Below are 24,235 nucleotides of genomic sequence, written 5' to 3'. Positions count from 1 at the left end.
CCTCATGTTAATAATATGCACACTGCTTTAGATTTAGGAGAATCTACAAAGTTGACCGTGGGAATTTACAAAGAACCCCAAAGACCAGTCCTGGGAACTCCTTCGAGGCTGGGATGATGGAGAGGGCGCTTCCTTACCGTAAGTAGATGGCATCGGGTACTCACCAGTGCTAATTTCAGTGATGACTTCAGCAGCGTGGTGGCAACCCTGAACTATGCTCCTGGTCCAATGGGACAGGTCCCTGCTGATCTCTGCCCTGAAGAGGTGTGTTTCAATCCCTTGCCTGGTACCAGTTCGGGTTGCAAAGGACAGATCCACACCCGCCTGGGGTGACCCCTTTCCAGGACCTGAATGGACCAGCCTGGAATTGAAGGAGAGAGTGAGAAAAAAACAAACATAACCATCAAAATGGGGGTGCTTTTATCCACCTGGCATACCACCTTCAGCTAGACAGGATCATGTGCTCTCGTTTTTCAGAACCAATGGTTTCCTGCCAAGTCCCCTGCCCAGCTCTTCCCTGGGGATGAGTCAGACTGTGCCCAAGAACTGTGCATCTGGTCGAAAGCTCAGAGGAGCTCAACAATACGACTGTAGCTTATGCAAATTCAATTATTCTCACATAGCCAGAAAGATAATGAAGAAGAAATCAGTACATGAGAGAGAACAATTTTAAGCATGCATTAAAATCCTCCCCCATTCATCCCTGAACAGAGTGGTCCCAGGGTGAGTGTGATACTGGGCATCGATTATTTCCTGGATAGACTTAGTTCCCCTGTGTCTCTTGTCGCTGGACCACCTGGCTGCGTCGAAGGCACTTTTAAGTGTGTGTTTTTCATGCACACAGCCCCCAAATGCAAGCCAACTAATGGAGACTCAACACAAGCAACATCAATCTGGATTAAAGCATGAGAGAGGACTGGGGAATTGGACATTTTGCAAAATGGCAGTGGCCAGCACTTTATGGGAGAATTAAGGGCTTTTCTAGAGTCATTTTTAAGCATACACAAAGTTCACACTGCCTGAAACACCCTATTCTCAGCATAAAATGTGACTCCCATAGTAAAGAGTTCCTGAAAAGGGCAGGCTTCACAAAACGGGACTCAAAGTGGTGCGAGTGTCGCTTCTGAGCTGACTGGGCACACACTGGCCCTATCAGATCCTTGCCTATCTTGCCAGCTCCCCACCATCCCAACTTACCTTTGAGAGAGACTCTCCTATCACTAATCTGCAGGGTTGCAGATGTATAATTTCGCTAATGTTACTTCTCTCTGGGATGTTTGCATTTACAGTCTTATCTTTTACCACAGAAAGAAACACAGTAGCCTTTCTCAGAGAAGTGCCAGGTGCCGCTCCGCATGGTGGGTTGAGAGAGGGATTACGCAAAAGGCTCAGCGCCGCTAGATTAAAAAGTGACACAAAGGGAATAAAGAGAAGCTTATTTTCTCTTCTAAATGTGATATTGTAAGCCACCGCTAATCGTGGAACAAAACCTATCATCCAGCCTGTTGAGTCTCCAGCGACAAGCTTGTTGGGGAACTTGCAAGTGGCTCCTTTACCTTACAGGGTTGGAGTGCAGTGGATGCTGGTTTTCAAGGGCCACCTGACGAAAAGCGTAGCTGCAAAATCCGTTATTTAAACTTAAAATCGCAAACACAACTTTAATGATTGGATAGACACTGGTGGACTCCCGGGACGGTGAGTCTTAGACTCCCTTCAGGTCTGGAGATAAACTCAACCCTGTGGCTCAATTTTCAGCAGACAAGAGACACGTCTATGAAGAGAACCGAAAGATCAAAGGACTCCACACATTGGGTACTCTGCTGCACTAGACCCCCTTAGTATGTTGAAAAGCAAGGAGGTTGCTTTGAGGACTGAGGTCTGCCCAACCCAAGCTATGGTATTTCCAGTCACCTAATAGGCATATGAAAGTTGGACCCTGAATTAAGAAGACCAAAGACGAATCAATGCGTTTGAATTATGGTGCTGGCAAAGAATAGTGAAACTACCATGAACTGCCAAAAGAACACACAGACATGTCTTGGAAGAAGTATGGACAGAATGCTCCTTACACGCAAGGATGGCTATGAGGTCCAGCCTCATGACCCACAGGGTCCTGAGCAGCAGCTGTGAAATTGAGGGAAAATAAAGAGACAGACAAAGCGTGCAGGGTGCTCACCTCTCCAGAAGTCAGGAACGAGAAAGAGGGAATATATTCTCCAGCAGGTTTATGTAGTCTCAGGGCATGCAGGCTCTGTTAACCACACATAACAAGGTGGGCAGTGTCTTAACCTTAGATGCCCCTGAGCTCAGTGGGGAGTGAGCCATGACCAGTATAAGGGGCAAGCAGAGCGGAGTCAACTGCCCTTTGAGTGGGGAGAACAATAGCACTTGTTTGTTCTTAGAGATAGATAGCTTTCAGTGCAGAGTGAGCAGCCATGTGCTTGTAAGAACATCCTTAAAGTACCACCATGATGGGGAGGGGGGATAGTGTGGGGATGATTTTTAGTCAGAGAATGTGACTGGGAGTCATCTCTAACTCACAAATGTGAAGACAGACCTTCTCCCACCACAGTTGACCTTCCAGACTCTTAATTATGAGCATAGAGAATTTGGCCGCATATTCTCTTCCCAATTCTTAGTTTGCCCAGATGGCGAGACTTTGGACATGTTGTCAGGAGAGACCAATCCCTGGAGCAGGGAACCATGATTGGTGAAGTACAGGGGCAGCTAAAAAAAGGAGGAGGGCCTTCAACAAGATGGGCTGACACAGTGGCTGCATCAACGGACCCAATCATAAGAACAGCTGTGAGACTGGCACAGCACTGGGCAGTGGTTGCACTCTGTTCTGTTGTCCAGAGTTTGCCATGGGTCAGAACCGACTTGATGGCACCTGACAGCAAGCGAAGGGGAACAACAGCAGTAGAGAGGCGCACACGCCTGAGAATAATCAACCATTTGAGATCACCAGGGCAGCTTTTACCCAAAAGCCACGCTCAGAAGGGTTAGGCAAGCCGGAGGAATGGAAACAGGAAACAGAGAGGAAATGGGTTAAGTGATGTAACATGAATGGGATTCCAATCAGTAAGATGAAACACAATGTTCTATTATTCAATGAATTATTGAATGGAAAAGGAATCCGCTCCATCAATCTTCACCCAGTTCAAAAATGAAAAGAAGGGAAAATGTTTTGCTTGTAAAATTCTGGAAAGGAAGAGAAGTGCCATGACTCTTGTTGAGAGAAGAGTCTAGAAAGGTCTGAAGGGAAATGTCTGCTTGCCCCCCCCCCCCTACACACACACACACACACACACACACACACACACAGAGAGACTGAGCCCAACCGTTCATGGTGAGAACCAATGGCCTCGTGAGAGTGGTACGGAATCCCCTATCTCCCAGACGTAGCATAAAACACGGCATGGTTGTCCTCCATCCAACTGCATCCTGTCCCTCTCCCCTGGGTTTTCTCATTTTAAAAATACAATTGCTCTTTCAAAGGACTTGGGTCGTTAAACAGGATGGAACGCTGTTTCTGTAGTGGGGTGGGGATCCCGACCGCTAACGCACGAAAGATGGGTTTGCAGACCTCTTCGCTTTTCAGTCCTTGAACAGTGCCCCAAAGAACCGTGGTGTCACTGGGGCTCAGGCTTTGGGCTGTTAACCACAAGGTTGGGGGTTCAAAGCCACCAGCTGCTCCTGGGGAGAACGACGAGGCGGTCTGTTTCCGTTAAACTCTGTACTTTCCGAAGTGCCATGCAGGGTGGCTGTGAGTCAGAATACCCGGGATGGCAGTGACTTAGGTGTCTGCTTAAGGGCAGTCCAAAGAGCGAGCGAGGCAGTCCACGCTGAGTAAAAGGCTGGAGACTCAAATCCGTGCGGAGGCGCTTTGGGGCAGGGGCACGGAGGGCCTGGTGATCTAATTCCCCCTCAAACAATACCCCTTGGCAGCCCCACAGAGCCCAGTTCCACTCCCACAGAGTGCACTCAACTCCACGGCAACTGCTATTTGGGGCAGATCTACAATAAAGGGAGAGTGAATCCTGGTGTTGATTCAATGAACTTCCACTCTCTGCACTCTCTGCAGGGGCCCTGCGGTCTGGCTGGGCTGCTAACCCAGGGCAACCACCTGCTGCTCCACAGGACAAAGATGCTGCTTTCTACTCGCATACACAGCTGCAGTCTCAGAAACGCTAAGGGCCACTTCTACTCTGTCATCTAGAGTGGCCGGGAGTCAGAATCAACTCGGTGGCCGTGCATTTGGTGGCCACCCCGGTGTTCTTACTTTGGTCCCTTAAACACCGCTGCCGACGACAGCGCCGCTGCCACCCGGGAGGCAGCATGAGTGTGCTGAAGAGGCAAGGAGAGCGCTGTGGGCCCGTTGTGTGTGGACTGCCTTCTGCTTTCCCCCTTTCTTCGGAGAGACTACATCATTCAAACTAAAAATGACCAGGAAATGCAATTGGATAGGAAATGCTCCTTTGGCAGTTCAGAGCATGGAGAACGGGTGACTAACAAAGCAGCCTGGGATGTGGGAGCCGTGAATGAAGCTGACCAGCGCCCTGCACGCCGAGAGGACTGGCTGGGAAAACCCGAGAGCCACAGGCAGTGATGGCGACAAAGACAAGCACCTCGGGAGAAAGTCCTCTCTCTGTATTTTGTTAAGTTTCCTCACTAAGTGCTCATTGACTGAAAGAGGAAAGAAAAGGGGGAAAAATTGATTTCTCAACTAACCAGGTGTGAAACATCTCGTATTTATATGAAAAAACAATTCGATTTGCTATCTCAGAATTAGCAGGCGCCCTGATTTATGTGTTCTTTCGTAGATGTCAGTATTGGTTTCATGAAACGTACAGGGCTATCTGGAAACTCTGAGATAAGACCCATTGTCCTCCACTACTCCGCGTGTGCCTTCCACCACCCGTGTGTCAGTGTGTCGTACTGTGATGACGTGCAGGTTGCTGTGGTGCCAGGAAGGTTTCAGATACCAGTAGGGCAACCTATGGGGATGGGCTTCCGTGGAGCTTCCACACTAAGAGCGACTAGGAAGAAAGCCTTGGAAATCTACACCTGAAAAACACTCAGTGGAAACATAAAGATCGCAACCAATTATCTGCTGCCCCGCCCTGCCGTCGGGTTAGAAGATGAGCCCCACCTTTGGAAGGTGCTCACACCTGTCAAGGATCATGGAGACGGTTTAGGCCCGGGCACCCGTTGCATTCTGTTATACATAAAGCTACCAGGGGTTGGAGCTGACTCAGAGGCAACTTAGAACGCGTGGGAGTCCTGGTAACAAAAGGATTTCGAGTGTCCACATTAAAATAAGTAAACACCGGCAGATGGTACCTTAGGCTTATGGGGGTATAGTCTGTCAATGAAGTGCTACCAGACCCTGGAAATCTTTTTATAATACTCTGCGGAAGTGAGAAGAAAAGTATATATCTAAATCTTTCACTTGGCTCTTTTGAAGCAGGGCTTCTGTTGCCCTGGGACAATTCAGTATTGATAAGCTAGATGTGCTTCTTGATGCCCACCTATTTATGTCTGGGTCCATGTGACTGAATTGTCCATACTTTGCTCCTAAGACCTGCAGGCTACGGCTGTGGAACAGTCTTCTCAGAATGAAGTCAACTGATCCGTGGGGGGTGAATCTACGCCGGTGGCCCATTATCCCCTTCTAGCCAGCAAGTAAGACAGGAGCGATGCTGAGAGCCTCGAACTGAAGCAACAGGAGTCCTGTGGACACAGGGTGCTCAGGAGCCTTTGAGGAGCTTGAACCAATCAGATAAAGTTCCTTCTTCCCTGTTTCCAATTTGAACGTGAACAGTCACTAATTTATTCATTGAATTACTGAAGAGTTGACCATTCACCAGATGATGAACCCACCCGATATTTACTGAGCCCCTAGTCTATGCCAGACTCAAGACTAGGCAGAGAGTGAGCAGAGAAGACGTGGCTCCCCAAGACCTGAGGGGATTCTGTTTAGGAGGAGAAATTCTCTCCCTTTCCTCATTTCCACAGTCTCGTCCTCCAGGTTCAGCACAAGCTCTGGCAGGCCCTGGGAAACCTGGAAGAACATGAGAGTCAGTTTCCCACCATGACAAGCACAGGAGGGAGTCAGGATGCGGCACTGTGTGGAGAATAATTCCTCCTTATTGGAGGCAAGCCCTGCTTTAGGAAGCTCCTTTCCCCAGAGGCGGGTCTAGACCACCAAGAAAAGCAGTTCTAGCACAGAAAGAGAAAACGGGGATGAGAAAGCAGGGGACGCCATCACCGGGAAAAGAAAGACCTGCCCACTTCTCAGCAGGTGTGCTAGTGCACAGAGAGAGAAAACGGGATGAGAAGGAGGCCAAACAGGGACTTGGTTGTTTTAGAAATCACAGCCCTGCACAGATGGCACGAGACCACTCACTGGCTGTGGCCAAGAGCTTTCCTCTTCTTGTCCGTACATGCGCCACAATGGGGATCAGATTGGCGGCTATGACGACTGAGAGAGAAATAGTGGACTACGTGGCTTTGTCAATGCTCTGTGAGGTTGAGCTCGGGATGAATTTGCAATGGCATATTACCAATGCCAGAAAATAATATTGGATACATTTTTTAACTAGATTTATTGAATGCTGGAAATACAAGCAATGACTCACTGAGCACCTTCACTCATGACTCACAGACATGTCTGATGCAAATGGATGGATAGTCCATAAGTTGTTAAGAGATGAAGAATCCGATACCTGTGCTCTGAGTTAAGTAGACCAGGACCCACGAGGGCTATGCTGTGGAATGATCCCAGTAGTCCAGAGCTGATAGCCAACACGTCTAGCCCACTCTTGCTGCCCATGTGTCAAGGTTGACGGGGAAGGCGGGGACATGCTTGGTGTTGAGCAAAACATGGACGCACACTAAAAAACATTTTTAAGAATAGCAGTTCCATTTTTGCAGTGAAAAATCCACACATGAATGTATCTGTCTACCCCCCTCCCACCCCCCCCACTCACCACACCCACACCTGACCTATTTTGAAGTGCTTTGAAATTTGGAGCCAGTGAAAAGGTCCCCTAAGGGCTCTTCATTTGCAGGTGACACTCAGGAACTCATTACAGTCACCTGATGCTGAGCACCAGTGACAAGTCCACATGGAGTGGGCACTGAGATGGAAAAAGTCAGTGTTTGGGACATCTGAAAAGTAGGGTTAAGGACAGAATGTGCTTGCCCGAGGCTTCTCCTGTCACCATGAACATGTTTGTATATTCTTCCCCCAAATTCTTCCCCCAAACTTCTCTTGAGCCACCAACTCTGGGGGAATCTGAAATAGCTATTATTTATCTTCCAATTATTTTACATTTTTAGCTATTTGTGTATCCTGAAAAATATGACCAGCTGTCTCTTATTTTTGGCAAGGACTAAACACAGTAACCAAGACAAGGCTGCCTCCCAAGAGAAGACGACTTTGGTGCCCAGCCAGAAAGACACTGGCACCAGGAGCAGACCTTCAAGCAGCAATCACACCCAATTCCCCAATTGTTTCTGAAATGACCTGAGTGGCTGAAGGATGTGCTTTGGCCCATGGGTCGAAACACATCAGACCCTCACTCACAGGACTGCAGGCAATGCACAACCCCAAGCAAGATTTTCATCTCCTATTAGCTAGGGCTGGACTGCAAATAAGTGAAAAATATAAATGGGATCACATAATATTAGCGAGTGGGGCCACGAGAATGCAGCATCAGCAAGAGTCAGATGCCCGGGTCAAAATCATAGCTCTGTCATTTACCACTTACGTGACACTGACAAGTTTCTTAAGCTCTCCATGCCTCTTTTTCTCAACTGCAAATCGGGAATTACAGAAGGCCTGCCTCCTGGCACTTGCGAGGGTAACGTAAGGAAACGTGTGAACACTGAGTAGGTCGGCATTTAGCAGAGGGTCTTTGGTCACAGCTATTATCATCACAGGGGCCTGGATTATGTGTTGGATTGCTAACCGCAAGGTCCGCAGTTCGAAACTACCAGCTCTTCCTTGAGAGAAAGGGGAGGCTTTCTATTTCAGTAAAGATTTACAATCTCGGAATCCACAGGGGGCAGTTGTAGCCTGTACTACGGGGTCACTCTGAGTTGGATAGCCTCAATGGCAGTGAGTTTGGTTTTGAGTCCTATTATCAGCTTGATGTACTGCAAATCAATATGTCCTTGGTTACTAAAGATCTCTGACAGCTCAATGCTCATGGTTCAAATCACCCAGAGTCTCCAGAAGAAAAGCTTCGTCAGCTCTACTTGTCAACAATCAGCCATTGAGGACTCGAGGGAGCAAAGTTTGACTCTGAAGCACGTCAAGGGTAGCCATGAGTTAGAATGGACTCAACAGGAGTTGGTTACTGGTTCCTCGAGATAAAAAGAAAAGAGAAAGTGTCTTTCAGTCACTTCAAACACCCCAAGAGGTGGCTTCTACGAGGGAGGCTGAGCGAGGTGGCAGGAAAGGCATGATTGTGGTCAGGTCTTTGCCTGAGACGCCGGGAGCTTGCCTGTGGAGATGTTCAATGCTATGGAAGATCAAATCGAGTGTCCCCTTCCTATCACCAGCTGAGGAATAGGGCTGCCTGCCTCTTTCTGGGTCCTGAAATGTGCCTCTTTTACTGACTGGTTCTGAGCAAAAGGAAAACAAAAGGAATATGTCTCATAAGACATAGTGGAGTATTGATTTAATTCTGGATAGTTTTAGAGCATGTTGCAAAAAAGTTCCATAAAAATATTATTATTAATATCCTTAATTAAAACAAAAACAGTTGGAGCACACAGATTCAGCCAAATTAGTAAAATTACATATTAGGTAACTGGGTTGCTAAGCAATATTACAGCCTCCATCCTCATTTTACTTAATTGCTGTAATTAGCATCTCCCAGCAGATGCCACAATGCAAGACACACACACGCACACACACATCCATAGGGAGGGAGGGAGAAAAACAGAGGGAGGAAAGAAAGCAAAGAAAGAGGGACAGAGAAAGCTACTAGTCAGATCCCCTAAGTATGTTCATTCGTTGGCCACCTTAAAGGAGCCCACAGTTAATGGACTCTCCAGAAAGAAGTTGGGGACCAAACACTCAATAACAAGTACCCCTTGATGGGTGGGAGGGGCTGCCTGGGCACCACTCTCTCCCTCCAGGCTGGAGGAGCTGAGAAGCCACTTCAGTTCTCTCCCCTCAATTTCTTTTATCTGGATGTGGCAGTGAAGGAGTCAGGTCAAAGGGTTCTCCTCTCAGAAAGCTGGTAAGATTGATGGATACTGATTCTAAGCCAAGCCCCCAAACTAAAATCGCTGCCAACGGGTCAACCCTGACTCATGGCGACCCCTCGGTGGGTTTCCGAGACTCACTGATTATGGAATAGAAAGCTCAGTCTTTGTCTCTCAGAGATTCTGGTGGATTAGAACTGCCAACTATGGGGAGTAGCCCAACGCATAACCACGACACCATCAGGGCTCCAAAGACCAACTTATTACACAGACTAAGTGGCAAAAGAGATTGGAACCAGACCTTGGCTCTTTAATGGCATTACCCAGGTGGATTTCCAAAGACAACAACCTTTCTCCAATAGTTTTCTTCATCACCCTCTCTGCCTTTCATAGTCAACCCCCAATAGTATTATGGAGGGAGGAAATCCTCACTATGTGGAAGACTCCATTGATACATGAGCTCATTTTGTCTCCAGGCGAGTCTTTAAAGGCAGTATTATGATCTCCATTCTGTAAACCAGCAATCCATGGGTCTGTGGTAAAGCACCTGGCATGATCCCGTTGTCAACGTTCAGAATTTGAACCTGCGTTCACATGACTACATCACATCTGAACAGGTGGTCAACGCCAGCTCCCTGTGTGAGGGGGACTGAAGGGAAGACCGTCCTGAAGACTCCAGATCTTCCATAGCTTTGATTTGCCCATGTGCTTGCATTCTCTGTGGACAGCCAAGCCATACAACTAATGGAGACTCACACATCATGTTAGTCTTGAGTTGGGTTTTTTTAAAGTCAGATTCTCTTTATCACTTAGCCTCAGTGGTGCTATCAAGTGATTGAGTGTTGTTCTGCTAACTTCAAGGTTGGTGGCTCAAACCCACCCACCAATGCTTCCTTGGAAGGGAGATGAGGCTGGCTGCTCTTGTAGAGCTTTACAGTCTCCGAGAGATCCGCAGTTCGAAACCACCAACCACTCCCCAGGAAAATGATGAAGCTTTTTATTCCTGTAAAGAGTTACAGTCTTGGAAATCCACAGGGGCAACTTTACCCTGTCCTACAGGGTTGCCATGAGTTAGAATTGACTTGATAGCAGTGAGTTTGGTTTTTAGGGTTTTTTTTGCAGAGTCATGATGGACTTGTTGGCAGTGAACATCTAAAAGTATTATTATTTTTATTATTTATCAATGAGGGGTAATTTAGCACACCGAGAGAGGGGTCTGGAGTGGCTGGGAACGAGGAGATGTTAAATAGGCATTTCTCTACTTTCTCATCAATCTTGGACTCTGATGATCTATTTATGCTCTTATTCCATCTCTGCTCTAATGCAGTGTTCTCAGCCTGTAGGTCACAATCCCTTTGGGGGTCGAATGAGCCATTCACCGGGTTCTCCTAGTTCATAACAGTGGCAAAATTACAGTGATGAAGTAGCAATGAAAATAATTTTATGGTTTGGGGGTCACAACCACATGAGAAACTGTATGAAAGGGCCATGGCTTTAGGAAGGTTGAGACCCACTGCTCTGAGTTCAGCAGATTGTAAAACGATATTCAGGAACTTCCCCGGGTGATGTGGTAACAATTAGAGACAGTCTTATTTTCCTAGGAAAAGCAAAGTATGGGTGAAGAACTGGCATAGATCATCAGCTCTGGAAACACTTGGCGTTTATCCCTCTCACATTTCTTACTTTTACTTATTCTCTCACCACTAGCTCCTACTACAAAAAGAAGTATTACCTTCTTCATACAGACAAGGAGTTTTGGACTCAGAGAAATTAATATCCTGCCCAAGATCACAATGAAGTCTTGGGATTTAACTCCTGGCTTGGCTGATTCCAAAGCCCAGCTCTCTCCTTTGCCAACCTTTGACCCTCCAACCCAGAGGGTCTCTTGATTGGTCTGAGTGGGCCGGGGAGCAGGACACCAGCATCTGGTGTGAGTACTAAGCATTTGAGTACCAGGGAGATGGGTGGCTGTGAAAGGCAAACCTTAACTTCCCAGTTGGATATGGTACAGATTCCTGATGTGTAGATTGAACCAAAGCAAATTGAACCAGACATTTCTGCTCATTTCGCCAGGATATGAGTTTTATCAATGGTGTTCTGCTTTACCAATGTTAAAATCTGGTTGCCTTACCTATAGCCCTTTCATCTCAATGATTTCAAATTAAGAAACTAGCTGTCCCTGAGAGAATGCAGTTTTATAGGGAGGGTCTTAAATATTAAGATACTTCCCAGTCCTTCATAATTGAATTTCAGTCATTTTCTCTGATTCTCACAATTGCTAACATTTATGAACCACCTATGATGTCATAGCCATATGCTGGCACTTAACACAGATGAACCCAAATGGTCCAATTGAAAAGCTGAGTGAGCTACAAAAAAGTATTACCTTCTTCATACAGACATGAGTCTTGGATTCAGAGAAATTAATAGCCTGCCCAAGATCACAATGAAGTCTCAGGATTCAACTCCCGCCTTGGTTGATTCCAATGCCCTGCTCCCTCCATTGCTAACCTTTCACCCTCCAACCCTGAGGGATGCTTGATTAGTCTGAGAGGGTTGGGGCGCAGCAGACTAGCATCTGGTATGAGTACTAAGTACTGGGGTGCTGGGGAGATGGTGGGTGTGGGAGGCAAGCCTTAACTTTCCGGCGGCACATGGTACAGATTCCTGATGTGTAGATTCCTCATGTCTTCAGAAGCCTTGCCCTGTAAGAGGTTCCTGCATCCCCTAGGAATGAGGGTCCCTCTCAGCTTAGCCTGCAAACCACAGGCTGGTTGTAATGGATGACTCGGAAAAGGCAACTGGTCACATTTCCCTGAAGGAAAAAGTTCCTAAAATTTCTGAGGCTGGCCTGAGGCAGCAACTACTTTTAGCACTTAGAAGCAGGTTAGTTCCTTAGGCACCAAAGATTGCTCCTCTTGTTTGTTTAGTGGAAATGCTCAGTGTTCTCCAATTCCAAGTGGGGGTAGGGAGGGTAAGGAAAGACATGCATATTCATCAGTTGCTCTTCCCAACCACTGTACTCTTCTCTCAGATCTATGGGTCAGAGAGCTGGGCTCAGAGCGGTGACACTTTTTACAAGCTCCGTGTTTCCAAACAACCCCTGGGTGTGCTGAATTTCTGGGTTAAGGAGCCCTTGTGGGGTAGTGGGTTATGTGTTGGGCTGATGTCAGCCGTTCCAAACCACCAGTGGGTCCACGGGAGAAAGATGAAGCTCTGATCCCATAAAAAGTCAGCCTCAAAACCCCACTGGACAGTTCTGCTCCATCCTCTAAGGTCGAGAGAAGCCAGAATCGATTCGATGGTAATGAATTTGGTTTTGGCTTTTTCTTTCTTTCATTCATTTTTTGAGATGCCCAGAAAGATTATGATCTTAATCTTTGCCCTCGTTAAGCCCACCTTTCTTGCCAATTATGACTACAAAGGCAAAAACTAATACTCTCACTGCCTCTGGGAAAATGTACTTCTTAAACGGTCAAGCACCATGAAAGAAGTGTTTGCTATGCAAAATAATAATAAATAAAAGTATTCCCAAGGATTTATAAAAAGCTGGTGGATGAGAAGACTAAAATCACAAAACGTTTGTGAACTTCGCAGAGACGCTGCTGTAAATGGCACAGTGGGCACGCAGGAGCTCTCTCAAAGTGTCGGCGGGAGAAAGGCCTGTGGGCACACCGCTCTGTGGTGCTTCACCCCGAGCCCTGTCACTAGAGTGTCTGGGGCCACGGTTGTAAAGCACAATCAAATTTCTATCTTCCAGATAAGCAGGAATTTGGTGTGCCTGGCCCTAAAATAGCATCGGTACAATGGTTAAGCACTCAACCCACAGGCCAGGATGGTGGGTCAAGAAAGATGAGTCAGTCTGCTTCCTTAAAGATTACTAGGCTGGGAAAGCCTGTGGGGGAAATGCCACTCTGCCCTACAGGGTGGTGAGGAGGCAGATACTGAATCAACCCCACAGTGAACGGGACTGGACTGGACTGGGAACACACACACACACACACACACACACACACACACACACACACACACACACACACTGAATGATCTGAGGAAGTGACTGCACTTAGAAGAAACCTGTTCCCTGATGGCTTGTTGCGTGCAGGGAAATGGCTGTCTTTAGCCTTCTAAAGAAAGCTTCCTTCCTGTGATCTGGGGACAGACGGTGACCCAGTCCCTGCTGTGTGCCAGGCATCATGTTAAATACACTGGACTTCTGTCCCAGGGTGTGCGTTTCATACCTACCCTATAGCAGATAGCATGATCCTAATTTTCAGATGAGAAAACTGAGGGTCAGAGAGAAGTGTCTTCAGATTTGCACATCCTCCTGTGGTAGTGGGTACGAGTTAAGCTGCTAGCCCCAAGGCCAGCAGTTCAAGCCCACCCACCACCTTCCAGCTAAGCCCTCTGGGAGGAAGACTGGTGAGTTGCTCTGGTATAGAACAGCCCAGGAAACCCGATTGGGCAGTTCTACTCTTGTCACACAGGGTGACTGGGAGTGGAGAGTCAACATGACCGCACCTGACAACAAATCCACCATCTGTCATTAAAGTTGGTCCCCAGCCCCAAACCCATTTTTTCTTTTAAAGGAGATGATGCTCTTTGACATTTTTTGTTGCTTGCTTCCTAATTTGGAGGTTGTTTTTTCTCTCACAACAGTTGTTCTGAAGGTTTTTTCATGACCGATAGATTTTACTTGGTCATAGTTTCCAGTGTGATGAAGTTGTTTTTTAAAATTTAGTCAACATGCTTTTATAAACACAGCAATGACCAGAAAAGCAGCAAGACCACAAATTAGGAGTTGCTGCCCTCCAAGAAACAAACCCAAGTCACTGCCATCGAGTCGTTTCGCACGCATGGCGACCCACAGGGCAGAGCAGAACTGTCCCTACGGGAGTGCGGCAGGTGGAGGCCATTTCTGGAAGCCGGTGGCCACACCTTCCTCCTGTGGAATGGCAGGCGGATCTGAACCCTGGGCTTTTGGGTTAGCGGCTGAGTGCTTAGCCACTGTGTGACCAGAACTCCTTTAAACTAAATAAAGACGCAGACACGGAACCCACTGCCCGCTCGTCAAATCCCACTCATAGCGACCCCACACAAGTTTCCAGGTCTTGAACCTTTATGGAGCAAACAGCCTCGTCTGTTCCCCATTGGACTGGATCACGAGTTGGCAGAGTTTTTCCCCGCAAGGGTCACAATTCAAATATTTTACCCAAGAGAACTACTCAGTCTCTGTTGCACCGATTCAACTCCGCATTGCACGCTAACGCAGCATCAGTCCTATGTGAATGAAGGTATGGCTATGTTTCCATAAAATGTTATTAATGAAACTGACGTTAACATTTCTCATCATTTCTGGGTTTCAAGTGATTCCTTCTTATTTAAAAACATTTAAAAATAGCAAAACCATTCTTAGCTCACCGGCTGTACCAAAGCAGAGAGTGGGCCATGTGTGGCCCACCAGACACAGCTGGGCCCCGAACTACAAAGACACTGAGTGGTGTTGAAAGAAATCATGGTGCCGCAAGACAGGGCCCTCTAAGCTTTGAATCTGTATTATAAGTCTGATCTAAAATTCAATCCTATTTTAACTGTGTTAAGATATCCATTTTGCTATTTTTAAAAAAAATCGGGTGGTAGATTCTTCCTCAAAGAATTATTTGAAATCTAAATAATCAGCCCACAGTTAATTTGCACATTCACTGGATTTTTGCATATGTCTAATCAGGCTTTGCTTTGAGTGGGAGAGTTATCAGGCTCATGATTCTTACCACTTTCCTAAATGGAATTGGCAATGCTTGGGGCAAAATATATTTTTTTTAGTAGTTTAATCTTTTTTCTGCTTTAACTTTTTATTGTGCATTGGGTGATGGTTCCCAGAACACAGCCTCAATTTTGCATTCAGTAATTCACAGACGTTGCTTTCATCTCACTCATTGCAATTCCTCCCTGGTACCATCTTTCATTCCACGTCCTCTGTTTCTGGTTCCCATTTCTCCTGCTTTCCAAACCATTCTGAACTTTGTCCTTGGGTAAATGCTATCCATTTGATGTTAATTGGTTGATGATTCTACGGTGTGCATACCTTTCCTAGCGTTATTGTTTCTCTCATAAACCTGTCTGTTGTGTAGCTAGGAGCCCTGTTGGTCTAGTGGTGACGAGTTGGGCCACTAACTGCAAGGTCATCAGTTTGAAACCATCAGCCATGTAGAAACATTAGACTTTCTATTCTTGTAAAGAGATACAGCATTGGAAACTCACAAGACAGTCCTAACCTGTCCTACAGAATGGCTGTGAGTTGGAATTGGCCCCATTACAGTGAATATCTTTGTTTTGTTTGTTGTTTGGCTGAAAACTGAGCCACTTGGGTGAGTTCATTTCCGGACCTAAAAGGCTCCACCAGTCTCTACTTGACCAATAAGACTGGCTTCCTTTATGAGTTTTGTTCCACATTTTTCTTCCCTCTGTCCAGGATCTTCTAATGTGCTCTCCCTCAGGGTAGTTGGTAGTGGTAGCTGGGCACTATCTAACTCTTCAGGTCTCAGGGGTGTGATGACTGATGTTTGGATGGTAGAGACCCCAATAGCAGTCTATTGGATAAATTGTTTACATGTGATTTTCAATTTTCATCACTTTTCTTATCTCGAGATGGGTAGACACCAATAGTTTTACCTTAGATATCTGCAATGAGCTTTTAGAATATTGAAAGTATCGTAGACTACCAAAAGAACAAACAAATCTATCTTGGGAGAAGTATAGCCAGAATGCTCCTTAGAAGCAAGGATGGTGAGACTTCGTCTTACATATTTTGGACATGTTGTCAAGAAAGGCCCATCCTCGAGAAGGACAACATGCTTAGTCAAGTAGAGGGGCCGGGAGAAAGAGGAATGCTCTCAGCAGGATGGAGCAGCCCGTTGGCTACAACAATGAGCTCAAACATAAAACCAATGGAAAGGATGGCGAAAGGCCTGGAAATGTTCTGTTCTGTTTTACATAGGGTAGCTATGAGTCAGATGGCACCCAACAACAAGCTCGTAAGATGCTGGTCATAGTTCACCAAAGTTAGATGTAGAACACTGTCTCTGTGAATAACAGCATGCCAACTGACCTTGGTGTCCAGCAACTCATTCATTCCCTGCTTGTAATATTTTCTATCTTAAGGTTGAGGATAAGTAAGAAAACTATTTGGAGGAAGCTGTTATAAGCAAGTCTACACAAAATTACTATCTTTAATTAGTTGCCAGAGTTGGCTCCAGGTTTTGGAAAACCCATGGAGAAGAACATGAAAGGATGTCTAGTCCTGGGCCATCTTCACAACCATGGGAGTGCCCGAGTCCCAGGGAGCGGCTGGTGGTTTTGAACTGCTAAGCAGACGGATCACAGACCAATGTGGAACCCCTACACCAGCGTTCTGTGGGTCGCCACCCCTTTGGGGGTCGAATGACCCTTTCACAGGGGTTGCCCAATTCATACCAGTAGCAACATTACAGTGATGAAGTAGTAATGAAAAGAAATGTATTACAGGAAGTGTATTTAAGGTCGCAGGATTAGGAAAGTTGAGAACCACTGCACCATCTACAAAGACAGAATAGCTTAAGTCTTCAGTAGAGGAACCTTGCCTTCCATAACCACTCTTTAGAAGCCCAGCCTACAGGTAGAGAGGGATTCCATCTCCCCAACCGCATTGCAGAAGGAAGGGCCCTGGTTTTTCCTCTCCCGTTGTGCTTGCTTTCCAAATTGTCTTTTACTCAGTGCACCTGCTATACTGGGAGGGAGGCTGACCACGGGCAGGGTAAGCAAACCAGGGTGGCTGCTGGACAAGCCAAAGGGTCGGTTCAGATGAATGCTACCCAAGTCTATCTCTGTGAGGATTCAAGACAGCACTGGGCTGAGTCCTTTTACCAGAAGAGGGCTCGAAAGGAGAGGGGACGAGCAATGAGCCTGGGTTATAAGCCATCTGGTTGGAGGGACACGGGATGGGACCCCACACTCCTGGCTTTCCAGGCAGTTGCTTAGAGCAAGCAGCAACTGACCTTCTGGTTCAGGGGCTGAAGCAAGAATGAGTGTCCACGGCAGCTTAACACCGTGAACAAACTGTGTCTCTCAGGCTGCTAGCTGGAGACCAAGGTAATGGTCATGGGTAATAATGTTATCGATGCTCACATAGCTGATACCCCCATATAACAAGTTTTCATCCTGCAGTTCAGGGGTCAGGCTGGGTCATTTGGGGTGCAGGCAATGACCTGGAAAGGAATTAGTATTGCTGTGCCTTCGTTATGTTTAAACTATGAACCTTGAGCTTTTATTCCATTTCCTTGGTTCTAAAGACACCAAGGAGGTCTGGTGACATAGCAGCTAAGCGCCTGACTGCTAACCGAAAGGGTGTAGCTCCGTTTGAATTCTCATAGCAGCTCAGGGAAGGCCCAGTGATGGGCTTCCGTGAAGCTCACAGCCCAGGAAACCTGAAAGAATGGTGAGGAGGTGGTGGCCTCCGGTCTCCTCCAACTTCAGCCAGGGGAAGAAGAACCCAGACCAGCCTGCGATCTCCTTCTGAAAGCCAGCCAGGGAGGGCTCTCTGCTTCACACCAGTCTGACCTGCACGGGATGGCAGGGGTGGTGCAGGGCTGGGCATCGTCACCCTCAGCCAGAGGCCATCTCCACCTCCACAGCGGCTTAGAGTGACACGAATCCTCTGACTTCAGTGTAACTATGAACAGTAATTGGACACCCCTTATGGAAGGGTTGTGGGAGGAGACGAGTCAGTAAGGGTGCAGGGTAGCAATGATGAAACATACAACGTTCCTCCAGTTCCTAAATGCTTCCTCCACATCCACTATCATGATCTCAATTCTACCTTACAAATCTGGCTAGACCAGAGGATATACACTGGTACAGACAGGAACTGGAAACACAGGGAATCCAGGGCAGATGATCCCTTCAGGACCAGTGGCAATAATGGGAGTGTGGAGGGAAGGTGGGGGTAGAAAGGGGAAACTGATTACAAGCATCTACATATAACCTCCTCCCTGGGGGATGTACAACAGAAAAGTGGGTGAAGGGAGACATCGGACAGTGTAAGATATGACAAAATCATATTAATTTATAAACGATCAAGGGTTCATGAGGGCTGGAGGGCCGGGGAGGGAGGGGAAAGATGAAGAGCTGATATTAAGGGCTCAAGTAGAAAGCAAATATTTTGAGAATGATGATGGCAACAAATGTACAAAAGTACTTGACACAATGGATGTACGTATGGGTTGTAATGAGTTGTGCGAACCCCCAATAAAATGATTTTTTTAAAGGAGAAAAAGAAAGAGCATAAGGCACGGAAGTAACTGCAATCGCTTCAAACCAACTGCAAACACAAGGCCATTGCTACCTGGTGGCAAGAAGTGGGTATGTGTGAACGGGGCTGGACCAGCCCTCCTTCCCCCGGGGCATGCTGTTATAGATCAAAAGGTCCTTCTCAGTCAGCACAACCAGGGCTGGCCTCCACTGCTGCTCACTCTCCCCTGGCACCTGCAAGAGAAAACAGGAATGGTCACATACGCGCTGAGCAACGGGAGGCCAGGAGGACGAGGTCAGGTCGGCACCCCCAATCACCAGACACAGCAATGGGCGTGTCTCCAGCTCAGCTTGCCAGATCAGGGTGGGCGGAAGCACCCCAGGGTCTGGGGGATCCCTGATCCTTGACGATGTCATGGTCTCAGGAGCCCTGGCACGTTTCACAAGTACAGCCACGAAGCTGCTCAGCTGCTCAACAGCTGTCCTCCTCTCTCACCTGCCAGTCTTTATTCCATTGTGGGAGGTCAAGGTCGGGTGGGGATGGGGGTGGGGGGGATAAGCACCCCCAGCTGGCTCTCTGGCAGAGGGAATTTTGGTTTCTTTTCCAAAATGAAAAAGGTAGGCTTTGAATAAACATCCAAAGGCTCTGAAAAATGTCCTCTCCAGGCAAGTGCCTATCCAAGCGGGTGTGAGACGTCACCGCACCTTTTTCTCTGAGACTGTGACTCAGTCCACTCCTGTGGGATCTGACTGTGGGGTTCCACTCACTGCAGGCCATTTGGAACGGAGATGACCTGGCAAGTATGGGAGCAGATTCCACCTTCCGTTGAACGGTCGCACCACGTGACCAATAAGGTCCAGTGTACTCGGCCCTTAGCGCACGTGGGTGTACTTCCACACACGTGAACCTTGGGCCCTTGTGATAAAGGCTGACACGTGATTTGCAAAGAGTTCTGTGCTGCAGTGTCGCTGCCGTAGGCATGGACCATGGTCCAGGAGCATCTGGAGCACCGGCGCACCGGCGCAGCGGCGAGGAATGTAGACTCAGGTGCAGCCAGACCCACCGAAAGGAGCCCTGGTGGTAGAGGCGGTTACGAGTTGGCCTCCCAACCACAAGGCCAGCAGTTTGAACCCGCCAGCTGCTTTGGGGGAAAGATGAGGTTTCCTGCTCCTGTAAAACGCACAGCCTGGGAAACCCAAAGGGCAGTTCTGTTCCATCCTGTCGGGGCCCTAGGAGCCAGAATTGACTGGATACCTGTACGTTTTGTGGCTTAGAGAGCTAGGGGATCCGAATTTGCATTTAAACAGGAGCTTTTGATGAGTGAGCCATGTGCCCATGGAAGATTTAAGAGGTCTGCTCTCCATGAAGCTAACATTGTCTTTGACACTGACAAGCAATTAAGCCATGATTTAATCATTTCATCACAGGCCACCCGGCGGAATCTTCTCCAAAATGCACAGAGCTAGCAAGCCGGATGAAAGCCACATTGACGTACGTGGGAGCAGACGTGAGTGACTTTTGCTTTTTTTTTTTTAAGGGGAAATAATTTATTAACACACATACACGTATATATAACCAAACACGCACAGTTGTACACTCTTCTGTTCTTGGGTAATTGTGAGATTGTCATTGTTATTTATCACTTTTTTTCCCATCTACCATTCCATGTTATTCTTGCTCTCCAGTTCACTAGCCAAGATTCTTCCCATTAATGATTAACTCAAACTTTGATACCAGAAATGTCTGCATTCTTAATGGTCTTAATTTTATTAGGTTGGCAGGAAAGCTGTCTGATGTTCCTCGGGGGATGCCTTGAATTCCCAACGCAGTGTTTCTTAATCTTAATTTTGGGCAGTATCTCTGCAAAGGCTATAAACTCTTCTATGCTTACTAATTCTGAGTCATGAAAAGTCTCAAATTGTCAGGGAGTGGTTTCAATGTTCATTTTATTAATTCATTATTGTGTCCTCTGGTAAGCAAATTCTTCCCTTTGACAAACTGGCAGGGGTTAGAAGCAAAACATCGGTTAATTGGTGTCATGGTGGGTGGGAATCCTCTAAGTACCATGTATTGACTCCAGGGTGGCTAGGAAATAATGTGTGTCACATATTGTGTCTGTTCCAAGTCATATAAAGCAGGTTTTTGCTTTAAGTTAACTCCCTCGACCAATATAGTAGGAATGCATGATCATTGGTAAGAAGATGTGCCGATTGGGCTGCGTCTTATAAGTGACACATCCTGATGATCTGAGTCGCAGTGCCAGCTGTGCCCGAGGGTCTGTGTGACTTGAGACTTGACATTGATCTCTATGCTTTGGTTCCCTGGCTGAGACAGGCAGCGTCTCAGACAAACCATGCTGACCCAGGACCAAAGCGTGCCTACAGTCCAATCCCAGCTCCACAGTTTACTAGTTGTGGGCCAGCTAGTTCATCTTTTTGTGTCTCAGGTTTTTTTTAATCTGTAAATGGGAAAATAATAGTGCCTATGATAGAAGGTTGCTCTGAGGATTTAGCAAATGAGTAATTATAAAGTGTTTAGCACACTAATGAGGAAGCATCACATTTGCAATATGTGCCTGATATTTAGCCCTTAGCCCATGATGCTACCAACCCACCCTGCTTCCCCCAAACAAAACCAAATCCAAGCTCACTGCAGCCAGGTCAGGTTCACACATAACAACCCCATAGGGCAGGGTGAAACTGCCATATGGGTTTCTGAGGCTCTAACTCTTTACTGGAATAGGAAGCCTCATCTTTCACCTGAGAAGCAGCTGGTGGTTTCAAACTGCTAACCTTGCAGTTAACAGCCCAACTCATAACCCACTACACCACCAGATACACCTCATGCATAACAGAACATTAGTCAATTCAATGTTTTCCACATTACAACCTAGTGACATCGATGACATCAGTGATGCAAAACCCTCACCAATATCCTTCAGAAAACATTTTATAGCCAGCCCATTATATTGCTGACCATGACCATTGCCATGCCCTTTGTTCCCATCTTCTTGAGAGCTCGCCCAGGAACAAGTCATTGCACATGGATGAACCATGAATTGTTAATGACCCTTGCCAACATTCTACTTTTCTGGGTGGAAGAAAGCCGCTACAAAGCTATTTAGACTAGCATGTGAATGACTCCCTGGCTTAATCTCCTCCATTATGGGTTTAGGAGGAAAAGAAGCAAAAAAACCTAGCTTGAGCTTATTGTTTTTATATGAAGATTTTTCTCCAATAGCAGCTTCATGAGATCAGAATGGATTATTAGAGAGGACAATGGACCAGAACTCACAAGGTGAATAAGCTATAGTCTCAAGGCATAAAGTGTTTGGGGGGTTCGGAATAATTTTTTTCCAGCCTCTACATTAAACTTTGTAAATTACTTTTCCACCTCATTAAATGGGACTGAAAAAGCTACAAATGATCCTCCCAAAGTGACTTTGTTACTTACCTAGTCAGATCTGATCCATTAACTTCGACGGGAACCAGTCATTTAAATGCAAGCAAGATGAAGCCTCATTCTTCAAAAACAATATTAAGTTTGCAAAATAAGCCACAATGATAAATCCTAACAGTGAAATGCAGAATTATCTACTGGTGCGCTCCTAAAGGCACTCACGTAGCGTGTGGCCTGGGTTGTCGGAGTAATTCCAAAGCCTTAGTGCACTGGGCATATCTGCTGCCGCGGACCTCTTTCAGGAGGAAAGAGGGCTTTGAGTCACTTTGAGGACTAAGGTGTGGCCCATGCAGACCACCACATTTTCAACCTCCTCATCTGCGTGTGAAAGCTGGACCATGAATAAGGAGGACTGTGAAAGAATCGATGCACTGGAATGAGAGCGCTGATGAAGAATACTGAAAACACCAGGGAATACAGCTAGCTAGTGTTCGTTAGAAGTGAAGATGGTGAGCTTTTGTCTGGTGTACTTTGGACATGCAACCATGAGAGAACAGTCCTTAGAAAGGAGATCATGCTTGGCCACGTGGTTGTGTTGTGCTGAGTTGGTTCCAATTCATAGTAACTCCATATACAAAGAACGCACACTACCTGGTCCTGTACCATCCTCTCAATGGTCGTTACGTTGGAGCTCACTGTTGGCACCTGAGATCGTTAAGGTTTATTGTGCCCACTTGGCCAATAAACACATGTGGGGTTAATTGAAGGGTGGAAAGAGAAATGGCTTGGTGAGCCTCGTCTTTTTAGTTCTCGAGTATCTTGCTCTCTGATGGTCAGACCAAGGTGCAGCTGCCTTAGCCAGTTCCCTGCTTCAGCTTGCAAGGCTCACTTCCTGCGACACATCCCTGAAGAGAAGCCACAAGGACTTACCCTGATGTAGCCCAGGGTGCTGGAGCAGCCGCATGGAGACTCCTGCCAGCACCGAGATGCTTACATTGCCCCTGGATTAAATGACTTCCTACACACTGGCCTGTGATCCTCCTGCATTCAGTGTCATTGCGTGTTTTGTGAGTTTGAGGAGGGCTTTGTAGATCAGCGTCGGACTTAAGGACTTGGACTGGACAAGGTTGGGATGCTTTCTGAATGTACACTTACCCTTTATATAAAACTCTTTATATATGAGTTTCTGTGGATTTGTTTCCCTAGTTTACCCAGACTAACACAGAACCACTGTGGCAATCTACCTTGTTAGGGTCTCGCTTTTTCTTGCTTCCCCTCTGCTTAATGTCCTTTTCCAGGGGCTGGCCTCTCCTGACAACATGTCCAAAGTACATGAAGTAAAATCTCACCATCTTTGCTTCTAAGGAGCATTTTCTGGCTGTACTTATTCCAAAACAAATGTGTTTGTTCTTTTGGCAGTTCATAGTATTTTCAATATTCTCCAACGCCATAATTCAAGTGCAATAACTTTTCTTTGGTCTTCCTTATCCTATGCCCAATTTTCATATGCATATGAGGGGACCCAAGTACATGGCTTGGGGCAGGTACAGTGTAGTCTTCAAAGGAACCTCCTTTTTTTCAATTCTTTAAAGAGGTCTTGGGCAGATTTACCCAATGCAACGAATAGTTTGAACTCTCTTGACTGGTGCTTCAGTGAGCATTGATGGTAGATCCAAACAAGGTGAAATCCACGACAATTTCAATCTTTACTTTGATTATCAATGATGATGCCTATTGGTCCAGTTGTGTGGATTTTGATTTCTTTACCTTGAGTTATAATCTACATTGAAGGCTGCAATCCTTGATCTTGACTAATAAGTACTTCAAGTTTTCCTTATACAAAGGAGATGGTCCGGGAAGAAGAAAATTACCCTCAACACGCTGGACTGGCACAGAGGCTCAGACAGAACAATTGTGAAACTGGTCGGGGAATACCATGTTTTGTTCTGTTGTAGAGAAATAGATCAGCATGAGTTGGAACCAACTCGATGCCATTTAACAACAGCAGCAGCAAAAACAACGTAGTATTCTGCAGTGTATTTGAGTCTAGTCTAGAGTGGATATGTTATTTCTGTTCGAAGAACACCTTGGGGTGGCATTTTTCAGCAATTCGGTGTGCGAAGCTGCCATTTTCTTCCCTTGACAGTGTTTGAGGGTAGAAGTACAAATGATCACCACTGACCGTCCAAGGAAAAACATCACCGATGGAAGCATCCAAACCACAAATCTAAACCTATTGCCATTGTGACTCCTAGCAACACTATATGTACATCTCTGTGGGGCCAGAGAGCCTCGTCTGTCTCTTGCACACCAGCTGGTAAGTTCACG

General features: G+C 46.6%; 1 protein-coding gene across 1 annotated transcript in view; it reads right to left on the bottom strand.

The window, feature by feature from the left end:
• SNTB1 (syntrophin beta 1) overlaps positions 1-24,235 on the bottom strand; it is a 273,624-nt gene that overhangs the window by 17,187 nt on the left and 232,202 nt on the right. Inside the window, exons 4-5 of the mRNA XM_075549317.1 lie at positions 18,602-18,741; positions 165-361 (exon numbers count right to left, since the gene is read on the bottom strand). Of these exons, the coding sequence (XP_075405432.1) occupies positions 165-361; positions 18,602-18,741 (337 nt within the window). The remainder of the gene's footprint in view (positions 1-164; positions 362-18,601; positions 18,742-24,235) is intronic.

The sequence above is a fragment of the Tenrec ecaudatus genome, chromosome 5 (assembly GCF_050624435.1).
Source record: "Tenrec ecaudatus isolate mTenEca1 chromosome 5, mTenEca1.hap1, whole genome shotgun sequence".
Classification (NCBI taxonomy): domain Eukaryota; kingdom Metazoa; phylum Chordata; class Mammalia; order Afrosoricida; family Tenrecidae; genus Tenrec; species Tenrec ecaudatus.
The sequence above is the reverse complement of the archived record's forward strand: the minus strand, read 5'-3'. Positions and strand labels throughout refer to the sequence as shown.